Here is a 20268-nt window from a genome sequence, read left to right on the forward strand (position 1 = left end):
TAGTGTTTAGACTCTTGTCATGTCTTAAATCTCCAGTCCTGCCTTCAAAACAAATCTTAGGTTTGGAAGACAATGGGTAACAGCAGATCTTAATGTATTACAGCTGTTCATCCCCCTCAAACTTGCTGCACACCTGAACCTTGTTGGGATTCATACATCAGACTGGGTGAGATCAAACTTGAGGGGTGTGGCAATTTTGAGGTGGTGCATGTAATTGGATTGTTCTGTTTGGATGACCAGTCTTAATAGCAGAATGTAGCGACAGTCAACAGTACTACAGTCCCTACTGAAGTGCCCATCCAACACATCCCAATTCTTCCTCAGCCTTCCAAAAACAGATGGGTCTCAATGGAACCGAAGTGCACTAACAGGTCAGGGATGTTAAGTGGGTATTGTCAAAATGGGATGAGTGAAATTCCCTGTACTTCAGTTGGTAATTCTTATTTAAAATGCTGAATAAAATTGGGTTTATTGTCCATTTCAATGTTATTGGCAAGCAATCCAGAGTACTTAAAGATCAACAGACAAGGTCAGATGAAGTCACACATTCTCCAGTCTTTACAATGACTACTAGTAATCTTTAGATTAGAGGGAAGGTCTTGGATCAGTGTAGGGAAGAAGAGGGAAAAGGATTGGCTGTTGAGGGATGTATCGATGTGGAAATTGATGCATTATCTTGACAGCTTGCAGGGGGATTACTTGCCTGGAAAGAGAGTACACAAGTATCAGAAGAAACTGAAGCTTTATGATGGGACTGAACACCCCTGGCCTGTATCTACAATAGTGTTTCAAAACAACAGCCCTATGAGCAAGTGGGTCAATTTCTGGTCAGTGTCAGTTCTCATGCTACAAGCTATGAGTCACACAAACAGTGATGTGGTCAGAAATGGGAGAGTATAGAGTAATAGGAACTTACCAGTGAGAGGTATTTGTACTGGCTGATGTTGGTGGGGTCAATCTTTGTGAGGGACTGCCTGTTCTCATCCTCAGCCTTGACCACTCGTAGACACACCTCCATGTTTCCCACCTAAAGGACAAAGACATGTTGAAGAGGGGGCCCCTTTGTGTGCCATATAATTTCACAAGACCCCCCCGCCCCCATATAACACACAAACCACATTGAATTTGTTGAACACTAGTGTTGACAAGCATGTCATGTTCACTGCTGATCATTTGTCAAGGGGAAACAGTAGTAACATGATCATCCATCTGAAAAGTCCCACCTTGTTTTTAGAAGACCGTAACAGAGCCATTTGTATACCCCCACATTCCAAAACCAACTGCTACACACCATAACCTCAGCACATAGTACCTCATTTGGTTTGGCACTGTGATTAGTGATGGTATTTTAACATGTAGGATGAGCTTGGTCAATTGAATGGGGTGATGATAGACCATTCTTCCTAATTTAGTATATACTGAGTTAAGTTAATTAATTCTAACCACCAGTCAGACCAGTGTCTACCCTCACCTGCTGGACTGAGTTGAGCTGGTCTGGACTGAGGGATGGTCGAATGGGGAGTGCACGTACTGGAACCCTCCAGTACCCACTCTGGACCTGGTTGTGCTGGTCAAAAAGCTCCAGGTGTGCCCACCCCCAAGACACCAAGTTCTGGACCGACTGGCTGTACTCTGCAGCTTGGAGCTCCAGCACCAGAGACAGGGAAGGAGATGGCTGCAACCTGAAGTAACGTAATGTAGTGCATTTTGTTCCAGCCAAGTGGGGCATGAACTAACAACCTTCTGAACAACAGACTGCACAACTCAAAAGTAACCATAGCTAATGGAGCAACAATCCATGAAAAGATCTTTGCCCCCAACCGACTTTCTTGGCAGGCCCTCCATTGTCATGTGCTGCTTAGAAAATTCAGAGAGCAACTTTCAGAAAAATAGCCTACGTTTCAGGACGCACTTGTGACTAGAATGATAATTCCTGATCCACTATTAAATTATAAAACAAGAATGACATTTAAATGATCAAATAATATCTATCGCTTTAAAACATGAACATCAATGACAGATGTTCATTTAAACATTTAATTAAGGAAGTATTTAGTCTTTTCTGTCAAGTCTTCAAAGTGGACACCAACAATTGCAAATCATATCATTAGGCATGCCTAGCCATAATTTTATGTGAAATTGCACAAACAGAAAAAAAACATGGTGCCTTATGGGGTTCCACTTTGCTCATGAACACAACTTCGTTACTGACACTGAAAATGGCCCTACAACATGTTCCTATCACTACGCACTCTATTATTTAGGGACGCATGAACGTTAAAGGTAGGGTAGATGGTAAGAGGGTGATATGGGATTAAGCAGGTTTCTTTTGATTTCAGGAACAGTGTGATATCACCGATGTACTCCAGCCAACATGCTACAGGTGAGTTCCACAAGTATTTTTTACTGTAATTGTACCATGCTTGCCTGGGCATAGGCTGTTTGACAGCCAGGAGGGCATAATTTCCAGGGGGTACACTGCATCCTTTGGGTACATTTCCTCCAGGCTGGCACTGTGTAGGGGGCAATGGGCTACACAGCCCCAGCGCTTGGCCTCCGGAGTAGAGACAAGCCACGAGACGCAGAACCCTCAGTACGGCATCTACACCAAGCACCAGGTCAAAAAACACCACAAAACCAGCCCTGCAAATCAACACGGTTGAGATTAGTTTAGAAGTACAGTAACGGTCAAAAGTTTAGACACACCTACCCATTAACTTCACGTCTGTAAAAAGTTGTAGAAAACGTTTTCCTAAAAACGGAAATAATGGACTCACGCAGGATCGTAGGACACAGGTCCCAGAGAATCCAGTGGGTCAAGCACATGCCTTCCCCTGAGAGAGGAATGTAGCCCGGGTTGGATCTGTACCAAGAACATATGATGGTGGATATACTTTCCAATGTCTTCAGAGAGGACCAGATAGATGAACAATATGGCTTTACCAGGGCAGGAGACGCACGTACCTGTGCAAGGGGACTCATGTTTGACATGGCAGGGAACAGTGGGGGTGGTGGGGTCACCCTAAGATCCCTGGGGCCCCCTGTGGCTCTCTCTATTTTCCAGCGGAGGCTCTCGATCTCAGCTTGAATGCTGGCCATGTGGTGGATGTGTTCTCTTTGTATCTGACGTAGCTCAGACACCACTGCTACTGGATCAGGCAAACATTGAATAAGAAGAACCTTTAGATTGGATTCTAATTGTAGGTGTTTTAATTCTACAGAAGCCATTAGTGGTCATTGTAATTAATGAATTAGGTTATTTCTAAATTCCACAGTTTATTAGCAATGTTACTTATCAATGTAACAAATTGTATTATATTTATCACAAATGAAACAACCCACTATCTTCCCTGCAGTGCTTCCCTCTGGCCAGCTGGATCCTAAAGATCTCTTCCTCCAGTCTATGGTTCTCCTGTTCCACAGCCAGAATTTCTGACTTCACAGCCCAGTGAGGAGGCTTAATCCCTGGGCAAAGAGAGCAGGAGAGACGGGATGTGTCGATAGGAACCAAATGACAAACAGAAATCAGGTTTTATTGTTTGGGAAAAACCACAGAATGTAAAATAGGACACGGACATGAATCAGTAATATGACATTAACTAAAGATTGCCACATTACTGCATTCTCATGAACCCAAAAAAGACCATGCATGACTGACACTCACTTTTCCTACTGCCCTTGCTGTCAGCCATAGGTTCAGTCTGTTGCTCCAGAGTGAGGGCTTCTGCTAGCAGATCATGCATCTGGGCCAGGACAGTCGGATCAGAACCACCAGACTGCATATAGGCCTGCACCAGAATTCTTTCACACCGACACAGTCAGACCAGACATACAGAATGTAGATAGACAAAGATACAGATAGGGAACATCAGTACATTGCTACAACTGCAACTATAGCAACTATTCCCTGGCTATATTTCAGGTCATCATTGACAACACATTCTCTCATTTTTATACTGACCTGACCTATACTGACCTGATAAGCTCTATGATAACAGATAATATTACCTACAAGTGATGCCAGTAGTTATGTGACATGTAACATGTTGTTGTGCTTCTTCACACAGGCAGTTTGAAATGACTCAAATCCTATTTCTTCCCATATCCAATGTTTATTTTTAAAAACAATTCTGCAGTCTGAACGGGCAAAAACATATGAAGTTATATATTTCAGATTCAAATCTATTGCTGGACATGAAACTTGTGTCTGTCAGACAGTGTTTTTAGACACTGTACATTTTCTGCTCACAGTTTGACTAGAATATGTGGTAGATAACCCGCTTGTTAATTGTTTACATAGAATTGATTCAGTGTGCTAGTGCTAACCTACTATTATTGTAACTAGCCAGAATAATTTTTAAGCAATGCAGAACGTCCATGGCCCCACTACCAACTCCCAGACATACAACAATTGCTCACTTACTGATTAATAAATGAATTAACTTCTTAACATGGAAAGATTAAGGACTGAGTTAGAACAGTCTAGTACTGTTCACCTTATTTGGGTGGAGAGGGGTTCATCCACAGAAGATATTAGGTCAGAACTGAAATGATGTCCGTTCCTGTCTTCAGGCTTGGGTGAGTCAGACCTGATCACTTTGACCCTATGAAAAGCAGAATAACAAAATGGATCCCACTTAGCAAAAGCTTATTCAAAGCAACATACAATTTTGTATTGGCATCTCAAGCATCAAGATCTACCCACAGAGTCACATAAGACTCAGTTCTTTCTTACTACCCCCTCTCTGTCTTTCTTTTTTCCCTTCTCATTCAAAACCACAAGTGTGGCCATAACCCATTACTCAGGTTCTGTGTGTAAGATTCGCTGCCTCCTGGTGGACTCACACAGGCTGCAGGTTAGTGATGTGATCTCTGAGCTGCTGTAGAGCCTCTTCATTTTTGTCCTCCTTTTCCCTCAGCTCCAGCAGCAGGGACTCCAGGTTGACTGCGGTGCCCTGCTCTGTCACGGCCCCAAGATGCCTTGCTATCTCTGAACATACAAGTGCGGCAAACAAAACATGTTAGCCAGTTTAATGGTATTGATTCTGTTTGTGTATGATGATCTCTCTGGACACTTACGTTCTCTCTGTTGCTCCAGGAGCTGGTTGCGGTCCTGTATCTCTGCCAGCTGACTGTTGTGCCGCTTTGCCAGCTCACTCAGGCGCTCCTTGTGGCTCCGTTGCCTCTCCAACCCTTGATCCAGGTCTTCTTTCTCAGTGGACCGTTTAGGTTGGTTACTCTTTTCAATCGACACTCTCAGCTTGTGAAACTGTCATTTAAAGTATGACATTAGTCTTGAGTTTAATGAATATTCTTTAATATTAAAAGGACCATGAAGGTCTTGATAGATTTGACTGATGCATTGGTTAGGCACCTCATCAGTGAGGTTCCTCAAGGTTACGCTGTCTGACACAAAGCTGTGTAGGTCAGGTTCTTTTCCAGCTTTCTGTTCTCTGTCATTGATCGGTCCCTGAATGGTCCCAAGGTGCATTCCCCTCTGCTCTCTCAGCTACCAAGAGCAAACACTGTCAGACAGAGACCAACTGAATGCACAATACAATGGCCACTTTAAGGGCCAACACACTTACCGTTATAAGATCAGGGGTATGTAAGGCCTTGGGATAGTCTCTCCTGTGGTATGGATGCCCTTGTCTCAGCACCACAGGGTCCCCAATGCTGCTCCCAACACAGAAGAACTCTTTATGTTTCTCTAAAAGTCCAAAGGACCAGAATGCCATACTACACTCCTGACAACTGAATTCTCCCATTGCCTCCATCTCCGCTTGTTTAATCAACCTGACAACACAACATGAAATATTCCTAGAAAGGGATAAATTGTAATTAGCATTTATACCTCACTCATAAAAAGCCTGGATATGCTTCTGGTGTTTTCCCTGTTGATTGGTTACGGTCACCATGTCGATGGTTGTGTTGTGAGAGTGCAGAAAGCGAAGACAATGGCTTCTCATTCAGTAGATGGGAAAAATAAACAGTCATTATTTTAATTTTGAAAAACAGACAAATCTTTGACAAACTGATGCAAAATATTTATTACAATTTCCTTTTCAACTATGCAGTCTCATACATACAATCCCACTTAAATTTTTTTATCTGTAAATAATATTATCAAAATAATTTTAAATCCTTCAAAACTCAATTTTTATATATTTTTTTACAACCCACCCTGAATATCAAGGCTTCAAGAACAACAATCTGGAATCAAAACAAAGTAATATCAATGTTGATTTTTGTTTAACTGCTGTACTGAATTAAAACATTAAACAAACCAAAAGAGCTTTAAATCTGTTATAAAGCTTTTTGAACATTCTACCAGTCAGGAAAATAGTCAAAATCTAAAAAATGCATAATTTACAATAGCAGTCCCTCATGTAAAAAAATGAAAAATGTACAATCTTTATTAACCAAAGAACTTCAAGATTTGCATGTCTGAAAGTGATGGTAATTTGTCAACTTGCCCCTCAACAACTACAATGACATTTTCTATTCCCAGAAAGTTTGGTAAACTAAGACTCAAAGACATTGACATTATTTCTGAAGGTTTTTTGATGCCCCATCCACATTCAGAATTGTATTGAAAGGGATGGGGATTCATGACTAAAATGACTATTCTCCTATCGCATAGGTGAAATAAAACAATGATAAGGCTAAGTCATGCCTTACTATGGTCAATAAAAAATAAAATGTATAACCTTCTGTCAACCAAAACAAATCAAAATCCTTAGGGGACTTATGGGATTAGAAGCAATATCAACTGCTCACCCTGAATTTCCTCTCATCATAAATGCTATAATTTGTTTCAACATTAGCAGATGTCAAAACCATCTTTAGAAATAAAAGTATGAATGACAATTTGCCAGCCAAATACTTATTTTATGGTAATTGTTATCATGGGTTAGTTTTTATTTCTTCAGCAAGAAAAACTAACAACAATTCTAATAAAGATTTGAGCTCTTGGAAAAAGCAAAAAAAAACAATGTGCTCAAAAGAAAGAAAAGGGCAAATAAATGCAAAGAAAAAGCAGATAAAACAAACAGAACTCAGACAGATAGACATCACCTCTAAAACCTTCCAGTCAAACCAGTGTCTGGCTGACCAGTTTGCTGTGCATGAAGCAGTGTTACACAGGAGGGTACAATGTTCATGAAGCCACATTAGGTGTCTGCGTCATCATCCGATGTCTGGCTGCTACTGCTGCCCTCTGTCTCAGAGACCTCTTCTAGCTCAGGCTCTACAGGGTTTCTCCAGGACAGCAGCGGGGGAGTGGTCTTCGGAAGAGGCTTAGGGAGAACACCATTCTGGCACATCCGGTTCCTCTTCAGCTAGAACCGACCGATTGACAACGGGGAACGTTAACACTCGTAGGCTCACAGGGACACGTTCACACACTTGGAGAACTATGGACGGAGCTTTTACCTTCTCTGTTTTAGCTTGAAATTCTCTGAGCTCATCATCAGTGAGGGGCAAGAAGTTGTCATCATTCTCTGGGTACTCCTGCCAGCCCATAGCTTTGAGCAACCTAGCCGAGGCAGAGGTCGTTGGTCAAATGGAGTCGACAGGTGGTTTGGCTGTGACAGTTTTAAGGGAGAGAGTATGTGTATCGGGGCGTAACTAACCTGTGTTCTGCCTCCAATGAGATGGAGAGATGATCCGTGTCACTGACCGAGGGAGTAATCCCATTCCTCTGAACCTCTTCTCCATCCTTCCTAATGTCTGGGGTGGTAGAGGGGCTCGTGGTGATGGACTCATCTCCGTTCTTCTCGTCTTTCAGGCCTCGGAGGAAGTCACTCTTCCGATCGGTGCTGCGACGCATGAGCTTCAGACGGGAAGGTGTCATGTCTATTGGAGGGGTGACATCTATAGGAGGGGTTATGCTGGAGGGAGGCTGGGGGGAGAGAGAGGGACAAATAATACAACATTAAGCATTTCCTAATATTTAAAATGGGTCATATCTGCATGTGCTGTTCCCGGGTTACCATAAACCTGTTTTCTCCATTTAAATACTCTTCGTTTCTCAAAGATAAGTGACTGCCAGGTGGCACAATTCTTTACAGGATATAAGTAAACATGAACCATAATAGTTCCCATAACATAAAATACACACAAAAGTATTATACTCCCTAGCAGGTGTGGGGGAGTCAGAGATAGAAATATGTTTCAACCAGAAAGTTTTAGTACACACACATCGGAGGAGACCACATGCCCAAGTCAACAACCATGAACGAGCTCATTGATGCCTGACCCACCAAGAGTGCCCAGAAAGCACCCCTGTCTGAAATCCACCCATCCACCCAAGACATGTGCTGAGCCAAATCTGTCCACCCCATGTTGAACCCATCATTGTTGGTTTTCAGTGAAAAACACCTGGCTGCAATGATGCTGAATGACATGGGAGAAATTAGGGTTAACGGTCATTGTTCTATTCCCGTTTCACCTGTGCTGTGTTATGTGCTTACATCCTTCTTAACCACAGAATGTGAGTGTTTTGAATGCTACAAGTCTTTCAACAGTAATTTTATATTTAAAAAATGTGGTAGTAGCCTATTTTCTTTAACGTTAACAATCTGTTTCCTCTTTCTTTGTTTGCCCTTCCTGAATCATTAATCTGTAAGTATAATGTCAACAAGCTATCTTATACAATACCAGGTAATTATTTTAGTAATTAGGGATATAGGATTTGATTACTAAATTTTTCAATACATTTATTTCACCATTAGCTAGATTCTTTGATTTTGTATTGCCTGCCTCTTATTGTTGCTTGTTAAATACAATGTATCATTTTGTTCGCTACTTTCCTTTAAGCTAGAGAGAAATCCACTAATATTAAGCATATTCACTTTGTCTAATTAGAGTACAAGCATACATTGGAAATTAAGTGATAAATGTAAAGTTTTTGTTCTAAATTAATGTATTGTTTGACTGTTTTGCAGTTTCACACTGGTTTTCATTAAACTCATTCAACGTCATCTTCATGCGTTGGACCACTTTTTGGAACCGTGTTTAACTATCTGCATAGCTGTGTTGAGGTAAACAATAGCAGGGGCAGAATAGTCATGCTCATGTCAATATTTGACTCAACAATAATAGAAATCATAATATTTGACTCAATAAAAATGAGTTGGGGTATGGTAATTCTAAGTCATCAATGAGTTGGAATCCCTCTCTAATCCAAGGCCACGGTAAGGGTCAGACTCTTACCTCCTTAGGGCTGACGCGGGTCGGGCCATGGTTGGAAACTTGGGTCGGGGGTGTGACAGGAATTATCACAGGTTTGTTCACCGAGGCAGTAGGGCTGGTGAAGGCTGACTCCTGGCCAGAGAAATTAAAACTGGTTTTGTTTTCCCTTCCGTTTGGCTTCCATGAACCAGTCTGCAAAAAGAGAGAAAGTGAGAAAAGCTTGGTATATAGTGTTGACCTCAGAGAAAAGCAGTGGTTGTAGTGTCCATGTTTGGTGTGTGTGTGTGGGGGGGGGGGGGGGGGGGGGCTATAGTAAGAGCCTACCTTGGGTGGGGTGGTGGTGGCTGGCTTGGGCACCAGGTTCTTGTAGACACTGGATCCCGAGACAGGGGTTTTGGTGCCGTTGGTTATATGAGGTCCCGTGTTGGCAAAGCTAGCGGAGAAAGCAGTGCCGGTGTCGTCTTTGGAAACCTTCTTGATGACCAGCATCTTAGTCATAGTCTGCTTGGCACTAGGAGGGTGCTCTGTGGAGGACAGATTGACCGATCCTCAAGCATACAGGCTGGATGATATTAAAACCTACCTACCTCTTTCTTCAACTATAAGTTGCCACCCAAATTGGCCATGGACTTATTAATGGTGGTTTGCATTTTGTCAGAGTAAACATATAATTATTTAATTCTTAACTGGAATTGATTTAGCCAAGTACAACTATGGTCTCTGTTTAGTGCAGTGAGGGGATGACCTCTGCTGTTGTCAGTCTCACTGACTTGTCATCATCCAGCACTGTAACTCTCTGAAATTCATCCCAACATTTTGAATTAACGAGGAGTGCCTACAATGTTTCTTTTGCAAGAAAGTTCTTAGTAATGACTTTGAGGAAAAAAAAGAAAAAAAAAGAAAAATCAACACACCCTGACTTAATATCCACCGCATCCAAACTTCTGGAAACTTCCAACAGTGGGTGAGTTAGTAAATGTCACCTTCTGTTTTAATACACAGTACACAGCTAAAAGAAACAGATAATTTGTCCCGACTAGCCACAGTCTCATTAATCATGTGTGTTTTTGTTTCCATATCTACTTTGGTTCCTAGCCTGAGGGAGTTTAAGAGCATCCTAGGTTAAACATGTATTTCAAGCTAAAACATTTTGGTTGAACCTTGGGATTACAGACCCATCTATTTTTCATCATCAACAACTATAAGATGCCTGGAAGACCTCCTTACCCCAAACTCCTACAGGAGTCCCTACAGCACGTGGCTGGACCACGAGCTTCCCGCAGCTCTCCGGATTGAGAGAGGGCTGTGGGGAAAAGCGAAAACAGCCAGTAAACACACTGCTTCACATGGCAGGTTGCCATTCAAGCTAGGGATGCACCGCTACGGATATCAGGCCGATACTGGGCTCATGTACGATGTTTGATTAAATTGCTTGTGTTAAATTTGTATTTTTCCCTTTCCTCTTCTTGACAATTGCACTACTTGTGTCATTGCTGATATTGCTACAAGAGTCGTACTCATAGAAATATGCCACATCACGGAAAACATTAAGTGTAACTCGATTGTTGTGTCGCCTCTGGACGCGTAAGTGTAGAATATGGAACTCAGAATGGTAGAGCGAGAAGACGGAGATGTCAGCAATGACACAAGTAAAGCAGAGCGCTTGTATTCTGTGCATCTCTAATTCAAGTAAAAACAATGAGAAGGGAAAGGGGGCGGAATACTCACAAAATCCTCCTCCGCAAACTTCAGCTTGTCCTTATGGCCTCCCTCAGACGGCAGAGGACCTACTTTACGGGGGTGGGCGGATCCGTTGCGCTGGCGCTGAGCCCCCGTCCGCTCCCGGTCCCTCTCCCCCGCAGGTCGTTTGGGCTGGCACCCGCGATGGGGTCTCTCCTGCGCCCAGGTGACCGTCTTCCTGATGCCCAGCTCCCCCTCAGCCACGCCGGAGTCCACAGAGTCATGCCGCGAGAGAGCGGTCTGACTCCACCCGTCACCTACCGAAGAGGCCAAGAGTTAACGCCATAACATATCGGATGACCCGACGCGGCGTACGCTAAACATGGTTGTGGTCTGGGTAGCGTGTGTGTACCTGCGGAAGCTCTGCGGGTGTCGTTGTTGAAGAAGCCGTCCGAAGAGTTATGGCGACGCCGGCTCACGCCGGGCCGGGCAGCGCCGCGGACGAGGTGGTCTTCGTGCCTCTCCAAAGGTGCAGATGACTGGAGAAGGAAGGTGGAGAGATCAAGACAGAATCACGTGAGATTCAAAAACACCCATTAAACATAACTTGCAAGTTACTGAGCACCATAGAAAACCAAGGAAGCGCTCAATTATTGAATGCGATTATTTAATTATACAAACATACTGTACATGTTGTGCATAAATCAGCAACCGTGTCGTGATATATTCATTTGAAATATTACCTAACGTAATGTGTACGAAATATTGTTGAAATAATACATTTCCAGCATCAAGGAAACTGGGGGAAAAATGTACAGGCGTGGATCAGTCAATATTGGTTTATGCACAAAATGTACAGTATATTTGTATAGAGTAAAACAATTGTAGTGCGACACATCTACTTTGTTTAGAGTTGATTGTGCTCTATTGAATGTTGTTGCACTCCTCTTCAATGGCTGTGCAAAGGCGACTGATACCGACGGCAGCTGGGACACACAGTCGTACACCGTGAAGCAAACACCGAGCTATCCAAACACGCTCAGTTGGTGACATACTGTAGCATTCAAATGAATGGGCGTGTCTAAACTTTTGACTGGAACTGTATCTGGAGTGTATGCAGACAATGGAAGATTGTGTGGATTTTTCTGCTTTTAGGGACTGTGTACAGAAAATGGAAACATGCCACCTCAAAAATTTGAAATGTAACGTAACACTATACTAAAAGCAACAGTGCCACTATGAAAATACTACCAACATCTCAATGACAAGAAATGATTTTCACAGAAATTCTATAAAATCCTTTCCTGAAATATTGCCCCACTGGGTGGCTTATCCCTAACACCAGTATGACAAAGTCCTATGATTCTTTAAGTCTAATAAAAATGTTGGAACTGTCTGGACCAGGTACAGGTTAACGTTATCTACCTGGATTTTGCCTAGTGTACAGGATTAAATTAGTTAAAATACAAATTATAGCACGAACCAGTGACTTTGTGACTAGGCTACTGTTCTAGTCTTTGACATTGGATTTTTCTGCATATCATTATCTGATAGGCAAAATTCAAGTAGATAATAAGAAATGACCCAAGGTCTCTTCAACCCTGTTTCAGAGCTACCATCATTTAGGTACAGGCCAACCCAAATCAAGGAAACTTGATTCAAATTCATCAACTCGTTAAGTTCTCATGTGTATAAACATTGCCTGTGGAACCATGTTGTTGTGTCATGCATTTAAATGAGGTTTTGGTTTTGGAGTCCAGGTCCCGGTTTTCTATAAGGTTATCTCATTATCTACCTGCATTTTGACTACTGGACAGGATTTAATGCATCAAAACACAATGTCAATGAATAGAACAGTAGCCTAGTCATGAGTTCATTTTCTTTTCACACATGAAAGAAATTCAAATTTACAAACTTTTGTATAGGCTGTGTAGCAATGCACATACAGTGGATATAAAATGTCTACACACCTCTTAAAATGCCAGGTTCTTATGATGTAAAAGAATGAGACTAAGATAAATCATGTCAGAACTTTTTCCACTTTTAATGTGACCTATAACGTGAACAATTCAACAATAATCTAGTTGCATAAGTGTGCACACCCTTAAACTAATACTTTGTTGAAGCACCTTTAGATTTTATTCCAGCACTCAGTCTTTTTGGGTAGGAGTCTATTAGCATGGCACATCTTGACGTGGCAATATTTTCCCCACTCTTCTTTGCAAAAGCACTCCAAATATGTCAGATTGCAAGGACATCTCCTGTGCACAGCCCTCTTCAGATCACCCCACAGATGTTCAATTGGATTCAGGTCTAGGCTCTGGCTGGGCAATTCCAAAATGTTAATTTACTTCTGGTGAAGCCATGCTTTTGTGAATTTGGATGTGTGCTTTGGTTTGTTGTCATGCTGAAAGGTGAACTTCCTCTTCATTTTCACCTTTCTAAAACTGCCTGGTATTTGGAACTGTTCATAATTCCCTCCACCCTGACTAAAACCCTGGTTCCAGCTGAAGAAAAACAGCCCCAAAGCATGATGCTGCCACCACCATGCTTCACTGTGGGTATGGTGTTCTTTGAGTAATGTGCAGTGTTGTTTTTGCGCCAAACATACCTTTTGGAATTATGGCCAAAAAGTTCAACCTTGGTTTCATCAGACCATAACATTTTCCCACATGCTTTTGGGGGACTTTGTTTGTTTTTGCAAACTTCAGCCAGGCTTGGATGTTTTTCTTCCGTCCTGCCACCCTATCCCATAGCCCATTCATATGAAGAATACGGGAGATTGTTGTTACAGTGGGGCAAAAAAGTATTTAGCCACCAACTCTGCAGGTTCTCCCACTTAAAAAGATGAGGCCTTTAATTTTCATCATAGGTACACTTCAACTAAAAGAGACAAAATGAGAAAAAAATTAATTTAAAAAGTATGAATTTATTGGTAAATTATGGTGGAAAATAAGGATTTGGTCAATAACAAAAGTTAATCTCAATACTTTGTTATATACCCTTTGTTGGCAATGACAGAGGTCAAATGTTTTCTGTAAGTCTTCACAAGGTTTTCACACACTGTTGCAGGTATTTTGGCCAATTCCTCCATGCAGATCTCCTCTAGAGAAGTGTTGGGGTTTTGGGCCAGCCACGTTTCATCTTCAATGCCATTGCTGATGGAAGGAGGTTTTCACTGAAAATCTCATGATACATGGCCCCATTCATTATTTTCTTTACACGGATCAGTCGTCCTGGTCCATTTGCAGAAAAACAGCCCCAAAGCATGATGTTTCCATCCCCATGCTTCACAGTAGACATAGTGTTCTTTGGATGCAACTCAGCATTCTTTCTCCTCCCAACACGATGTGTTGAGTTTTTACCAAAAAGTTCTATTTTGGTTTCATCTGACCATATGACATTCTCCCAATCCTCTTCTGGACCATCCAAATGCTCTCTAGCATACTTCAGACGGGCCTGGACATGTACTGGCTTAAGCAGGGGGACACGTCTGGCACTGCAGGATTTGAGTCCCTGGCGGCGTAGTGTGTTACTGATAGTAGCCTTTGTTACTTTGGTCCCAGCTCTCTGCAGGTCATTCACAAGGTCCCCCCTGTGTGGTTCTTGTGATAATTTTGACACCACGGGGTGAGATCTTGCGTGGAGCCCCGGATCGAGGGAGATTATCAGTGGTCTTGTATGTTTTCCATTTTCTTATAAGTGCTCCCACAGTTGATTTCTTCACACCAAGCTGCTTACCTATTGCAGATTCAGTCTTCCAAGCCTGGTGCAGGTCTACAATATTGTTTCTGGTGTCCTATGACAGCTCTTTGGTCTTGGCCATAGTGGAGTTTGGAGTGTGACTGTTTGAGGTTGTGGACAGGTGTCTTGTATACTGATAACAAGTTCAAACAGGTGCCATTAATACAGGTAACGAGTGGAGGACAGAGGAGCCTCTTAAAGAAGAAGTTACAGGTCTGTGAGAGGCAGAAATTTACTGAGGAATTTACCAATGAATTCATTAAACATCCTACAATGTGATTTTATGGATAATTTTTTTTCTCATTTTGTCTCTCATAGTTGAAGTGTACCTATGATGAGAATTACAGGCCTCTCATCTTTTTAAGTGGGAGAACTTGCACAATTGGTGGCTGACTAAATAATTTTTTGCCCCACTGTACAAACAGCCCACAGCCAGTACTTGCCAGAAATTCCTGCAGTTCCTTTAATGTTGCTGTAGGCCTCTTGGAAGCCACCCTGACCAGTTTTCTTCTCGTCTTTCAATTTGAGGGACGTCCAGTTCTTGGTAATGTCTCTGTTGTGACATTCTCTCCACTTGATGATGACTGTCTTCACTGTGTTCCATGGTATATCTAATGCTTTGGGAATTATTTTGTACCCTTCTCCTGACTGATATCTTTCAACAATGAGATCCCTCTGATGCTTTGGAAACTCTCTGCGGACCATGGCTTTTGCTCTGAGATGCAACTAAGAAAATGTCAGGAAAATCCTACTAGAACAGCTAAACTTTGTGATTAATCAGTCACTTTAAATGATGGCAGGTGTGTAGTGACTTCTATTTAACATGAGTTTGAATGTGACAGCCACATCCCCAGTTATAAGAGGGTGTGCACACTTATGCAACCAGGTTATTGTAAGGTTTTTATTTTGCAATTGAATTGTTCACATTAGAGGTCACATTAAACGTGGAAAAAGTTCTGATATGATGTATCTTTGTCTCATTCTTTCAATTCACAAAAACCTGGCATTTGTGTAGACTTTTTATATCCTCTGTAGCCTATTTGTATGTTGTGTGTACATAGCCTGTGATTACACTCATTATGCTCAATTGAAGCTATTACATGTTTTTGTCTTCTCCGTTGATATTATTTGTCATGTATCAACCAGTCACCACACAAAGTTTCAGCCCAGGAAAATAAGTAATTTGTATTGAAACAGCTTTTGCATTATACTTTAATGGCCTACAACTGAGAAGGCAGCCATGACTTTTAACAGGTTTATAAAATGCCACAGTATCACATGGTGTCAATGTTTGTCTATAGGTATAAGATACAGCAGCTAGCCTATCTTGTGCTAACTCCAGCCCTCTGGGCTTTTAGGCTTAGGTCTCACCTTACCTTGGCAACCTGAGGTGTGGAGAAGTTAAGCCAGGCTGGAACAAAGTCATGCTGCGCCATTTAGCTCCAGTGTCTCCAGTCAGTAGAGCATCAAACCTCATGGCCAGGATCTGGAGGAGGCAAGGATAGATGGATATCACTGACAGACCTCTAATAACAGACACCAGACTGAAATAATATTAGGCTGCATTTGAAAACTACTTGTGCCTTTTCCATTCTGTGTCTTTCTTTTGGGGCGGGAGGTCGCCAAGTGGTTAGAGCAAGGAAGTGAACTAATAACTTCCAGATCACTGGTCAAAATGAGCAACTTTCCTAGAAGTGTCATTAAAAATATGTCTTTACTGAGAGAATTCAAATGTATTTAGAATGATTGCCAATGCTGAAACATTTTAGCTAGTTCTGAAACTACGGTCCATGGACAGGAATCACTGTTGAAAATCAAATACGAATAGTAATGTTTTTCTGATTATTAGAACTGTGGCACATTCAGAAAACGTTCAATTTTACTCCTTCAAATTTGTCTCTAGCTTAAGAACGGTTGGAACTATTAGCTTTAATGACACCTGTTGATTTAAAAACAAAAAAGCAATGGAGAATCATTTTTGCTTTTATTTTAATTTTATTCAAGCAGGTAAAACTTGTTCAATTCGTTAATTCATCCCCTCTCCTCCCCATGTACCTAAAATAGAAATTGTATAATATTATGGAGTGTGCTAAGCTACTGGCATTTCACTTTTTTTAGTAAGTAAAAAGACAGGGCATTGATTGCTAACAGGTGGACTATAATGACATAGCAAGTCACCTGCTTACCCAGAGTAGTCAGCTCTGTAGTTCAGTGGCCCTTCTCTCTTGCTGTGTGGTTGTGTATGTCTTGCCCTTGGTCCAGGTGGCCAAGCTCTGTCTGTTAAAATTATGAAATCCAGGGGGGAGACCACTTTACAGCCTGGAACAGATTGATCCCCAGGTAGAGAGAACTCCAGTTTCCAGAGTGATCTGATGAGTGGCAAGGGGCTTTGGTGGTACCACAATAATCTATTACAGGCGTGCCATGCGAAGTCTTGCCCAGTGTCGAGGAGGGGCGATTGGGATATGCTCAGGTGATGGATTGAGAAACAGCAATGGCCCAGAATCTGGATAAAGGCCTATGTCCGTGTCAGTCAGGGAGTTAAGTCAACTGCTCCATGAGGCAGAAATCTGTCTATTCTCTTCTCAAAAGTTGTAGGGAAGCAGCACTTTGTGTCAGCTGTGCCCTGACACTGATTCCTCTTTACCAACTCATCCTATCTTCAGAGGTGGACACAGAAAGAAAATGGGGAGTGGAGATCTACCTCACAGTGCTGCTTCTAGGGGAAAACAGCAAAAAGCCCTGTGTTCACCTCATCCACACATCCGGGGGGCTACGACATGGAGAAACAGGGGGGAGGGTCACGTTACAGTCACATAACAAAACCCAAGGGGGCCTATTGCTATGATGAGACTAGCATTGTGTAAATTACTAGTAGCAATCAACACATACTAAATCCTAAACCTTCTGAGAACGGGAGAGAAAAGGAGCCTGACATTCTCAGAAACTCAATATCATAGAGGCTTTATCGCTACAGAAAGTACTGGACATTTGTTTCTATTCACAATTGCATGAATCTTAACATCAGACACACCAAACCTAAGCAGTTGTGTTGGTCAGATAATTAATTCAAAGCACATACTAATGTAAACTAACTCACCTAGCGGTCAAGTCATAGAGAATCAACTTTCCTCAAAAACAGGTCAGTCATAGAATTTTCCATGGATATCTAACACATTTCTCACTTCTACTATTTCTGTAGCATCTGGTCGACTGCTGTGAAGATGAAATGTGATATGTATGCTCGGCAGTGAACCAAAAAAAAAAAAGTGTTCTTTACTTCTCAGCGGTCTTTTCAAATAACTTCACACCTTTATAGCAGATTAACCTGTTGAATGAGCAGAAACACAACATTCAGACAAGATGATAGCAATGTAATATGGCTAACAACTATAAAGTTAGGTAGTAGTCTCGGTTGTAAACAAGCATTAGATGCTAAGTACCGCTACGCTAGTAACAGGCCACATCAATGAGACTCGCCAACGATTAAAGTACACAAGTGTAGTTTATTACTACCAGATAGCTACATACACGCTATATTACACTGTATGGATTACTTGACATACTGACAAAATACCCACACATTTAAATCTTTCATACTAGGCCATGGATGGTAATTGACAGCTTTAGGTGGCTTTTATTGGAAAGAGCAGATGAAATCAACGCAGTCAAAATGGTTACCTACTACTAGCACAACACGGATGGCTCGATTCTCAGTCACACCTACCTGCTCTTTGATCGCATGATCGCACATGCACGTCTTGTAACTCCAAGTATATAATTTGTCGTATTTGAGTAAGTAAATTTGTGTTATGAGATCAAAGTCCCTCAGACTTTAGTTTGGACAGATTTGGCCAAGCTATGTAGCCAACTTAGCTAGCTAAGTTACTTGTTCCTGTCTGTCCTTTCCTACTAGACATGCTAATCGATCGCAGAACACATGTCCACTAGTCAAAACACGTTTTAAAACAGTAACTGCTGCTGTGTCTGTTACTTATGGTCCGTGACTGTCAGTTCATTTATTTGATTCAAAAATGGTTGCAAAAATATTAACATGCTTTAATAAAAAATAAAATATAAAACGATATTGGAACCACGTTTCGCATCATCGCTGTGCAGTCGGAAGAAATAGACGTGCGCAATCAATCCAGCATCTTTATCTCTGACCTCTGAGACGTGGTGTTATTTTTGCTTACTTAAGACATGAGAATGGCGATTTAAAGTAGTAAGAATACAATAATACCATATATTTTAGATATGTTTTCTGTGCATAGCAACTCCGTGTGAACCAGGCGCTAAACCCACTTCATACTGTACTTTTGAACAGTGTGACGGCATGCTAGAGACTTTCATACAGCACTGCGCTGTTCAGATCTAATCACATATGGTTTATTTTCTATCTTTTCAGAGAAAATGCTGGCTGGTGTTTTTAAAAGACATATTCTTACGGCCCACAAGGTGAGTTTCATATCGTTTAATCTTTTTATGCGATTATGTCATTTTCATCTCAATCTTAATGAATTCATTTCCAGGGATGGCATTGGGGCTCAACAAACCCGATATCCTGCCTGTCCGCAGCTGCCTCGTCAAGGGTGCGTGCTTCATCGGTCTCTTTTCCTCCGAGGACACAGTACATTCACACCACCGCTGTGAAGCAGAAAAGAACACAAAAATCAGAGCCTCCACCCAGAGAGTTCGACCTGCTCCGTTATGACATGAGAGACCTGGGAAAGAGTCCAAAACCAGCACTATACCTGGGCTTTTCCGGTCTCATCCCTTTCATCTCTGCTCCACTTGCCATGGCTTTGACTGAGACCTACCTGCCAGAGGTGGCATTTGCCCAAGTGGCCTATGGAGCATCCATTGTATCTTTTCTGGGTGGGGCACGGTGGGGTTTTGCCCTTCCAGAGAGCAGCCCGGCCAAACCAGACTGGATCAACCTGGGCAATAGTGTGGTTCCATCCCTGTTAGCCTGGATAGCCATGTTGTTCAGTGACTCAGTCACCCCAGCTGCTTTGATGGTTATTATGGGCCTGGGTGTCTCCCTGCACTATGACCTTTCCTTGCTGCCCACCTACCCCAGCTGGTTCAAAGCCCTGCGATCTGTACTGTCAGTGGTGGCCTTCTTGTCACTCGTGGCCACACTCATGCTCAAGGAAGTCTACCCAGAGAAGAAGATATTCTCAGAGTAATTAATTCATTATTCACACTAAATTCAAGCTGTAAGGCATGAGGGATTGTGGTTTAAGGTATTGCCACAAACCTCCCGAGATGCCTTCCTGCTATTATGAACCAGTTATTGAACAGTTATGTGGTACCAAAGGTGGCAAGCATTAACAGAAGGTCTCATGACACAGCTTAAAGCCAGTTGGGATTTGTACCACCTATTTATAATGGTTTAGTATTTTTGTATAGATCATGTATGAATGGAAAATAATTTTGTGATATCATAGGTTTGTGTAACTGATACGTGTTTAATGGGCTCTTGCTGTCGCAACAGAGTTTCATGCATCTGCTGTATATCCATGTGTTTTGTTTTTAGTTTTTCATACATTATTATTGTAGAAAATAAAATTACAGAATGTATGAAAGGTGTGAAATAATGGACTAAGAATTTTTTATTAAAATATTTGTTTTATTGTAAAAACA

At 41.9% G+C, this 20268-nt stretch overlaps 3 protein-coding genes across 6 annotated transcripts; 1 reads left to right on the plus strand and 2 right to left on the minus strand.

Moving 5' to 3' along the window:
* Positions 1–43: 43 nt before the first annotated feature.
* ccdc17 (coiled-coil domain containing 17) lies at positions 44–6215 on the minus strand. Its single transcript, XM_034293902.1, has 14 exons — positions 6184–6215; positions 5589–5961; positions 5375–5509; positions 5080–5269; positions 4846–4990; positions 4497–4604; positions 3665–3801; positions 3343–3465; positions 2965–3149; positions 2778–2863; positions 2428–2643; positions 1472–1682; positions 917–1027; positions 44–703 (listed from the first exon to the last, which is right to left on the minus strand). Exons 2-14 carry the CDS (start codon positions 5775–5777, stop codon positions 605–607), a joined length of 1935 nt encoding a protein of 644 aa, XP_034149793.1. The 5' UTR covers positions 5778–5961; positions 6184–6215; the 3' UTR covers positions 44–604.
* Positions 6033–18619, minus strand: LOC105005910 (vasculin-like protein 1). 3 transcript variants are annotated; one of them, XM_010864170.3, is made up of 12 exons: positions 18347–18619; positions 17720–17947; positions 16806–17392; positions 15996–16105; positions 11288–11414; positions 10924–11192; positions 10423–10498; positions 9520–9719; positions 9217–9387; positions 7635–7903; positions 7435–7537; positions 6033–7340 (listed from the first exon to the last, which is right to left on the minus strand). In XM_010864170.3, exons 4-12 carry the CDS (start codon positions 16053–16055, stop codon positions 7173–7175), a joined length of 1443 nt encoding a protein of 480 aa, XP_010862472.2. In that variant the 5' UTR covers positions 16056–16105; positions 16806–17392; positions 17720–17947; positions 18347–18619; the 3' UTR covers positions 6033–7172. The 3 variants fall into 3 exon arrangements, with proteins under 3 accessions (XP_010862472.2, XP_019904623.2, XP_019904624.2); XM_020049064.2 differs by having other exon boundaries at positions 16806–17947; XM_020049065.2 differs by lacking the exon at positions 18347–18619 and adding an exon at positions 18201–18297 and having other exon boundaries at positions 16806–17947.
* Positions 18620–18740: 121 nt separating this feature from the next.
* On the plus strand, positions 18741–20261 carry tmem69 (transmembrane protein 69). Of its 2 annotated transcripts, NM_001303837.1 has the most exon segments (3): positions 18741–18844; positions 19028–19077; positions 19152–20261. In NM_001303837.1, coding segments are annotated over 2 exon segments (705 nt in total). In that variant the 5' UTR covers positions 18741–18844; positions 19028–19032; the 3' UTR covers positions 19812–20261.
* The last annotated feature ends 7 nt before the right edge of the window (positions 20262–20268 follow it).

Source organism: Esox lucius, chromosome 8, assembly GCF_011004845.1.
Source record: "Esox lucius isolate fEsoLuc1 chromosome 8, fEsoLuc1.pri, whole genome shotgun sequence".
Lineage (NCBI taxonomy): Eukaryota > Metazoa > Chordata > Actinopteri > Esociformes > Esocidae > Esox > Esox lucius.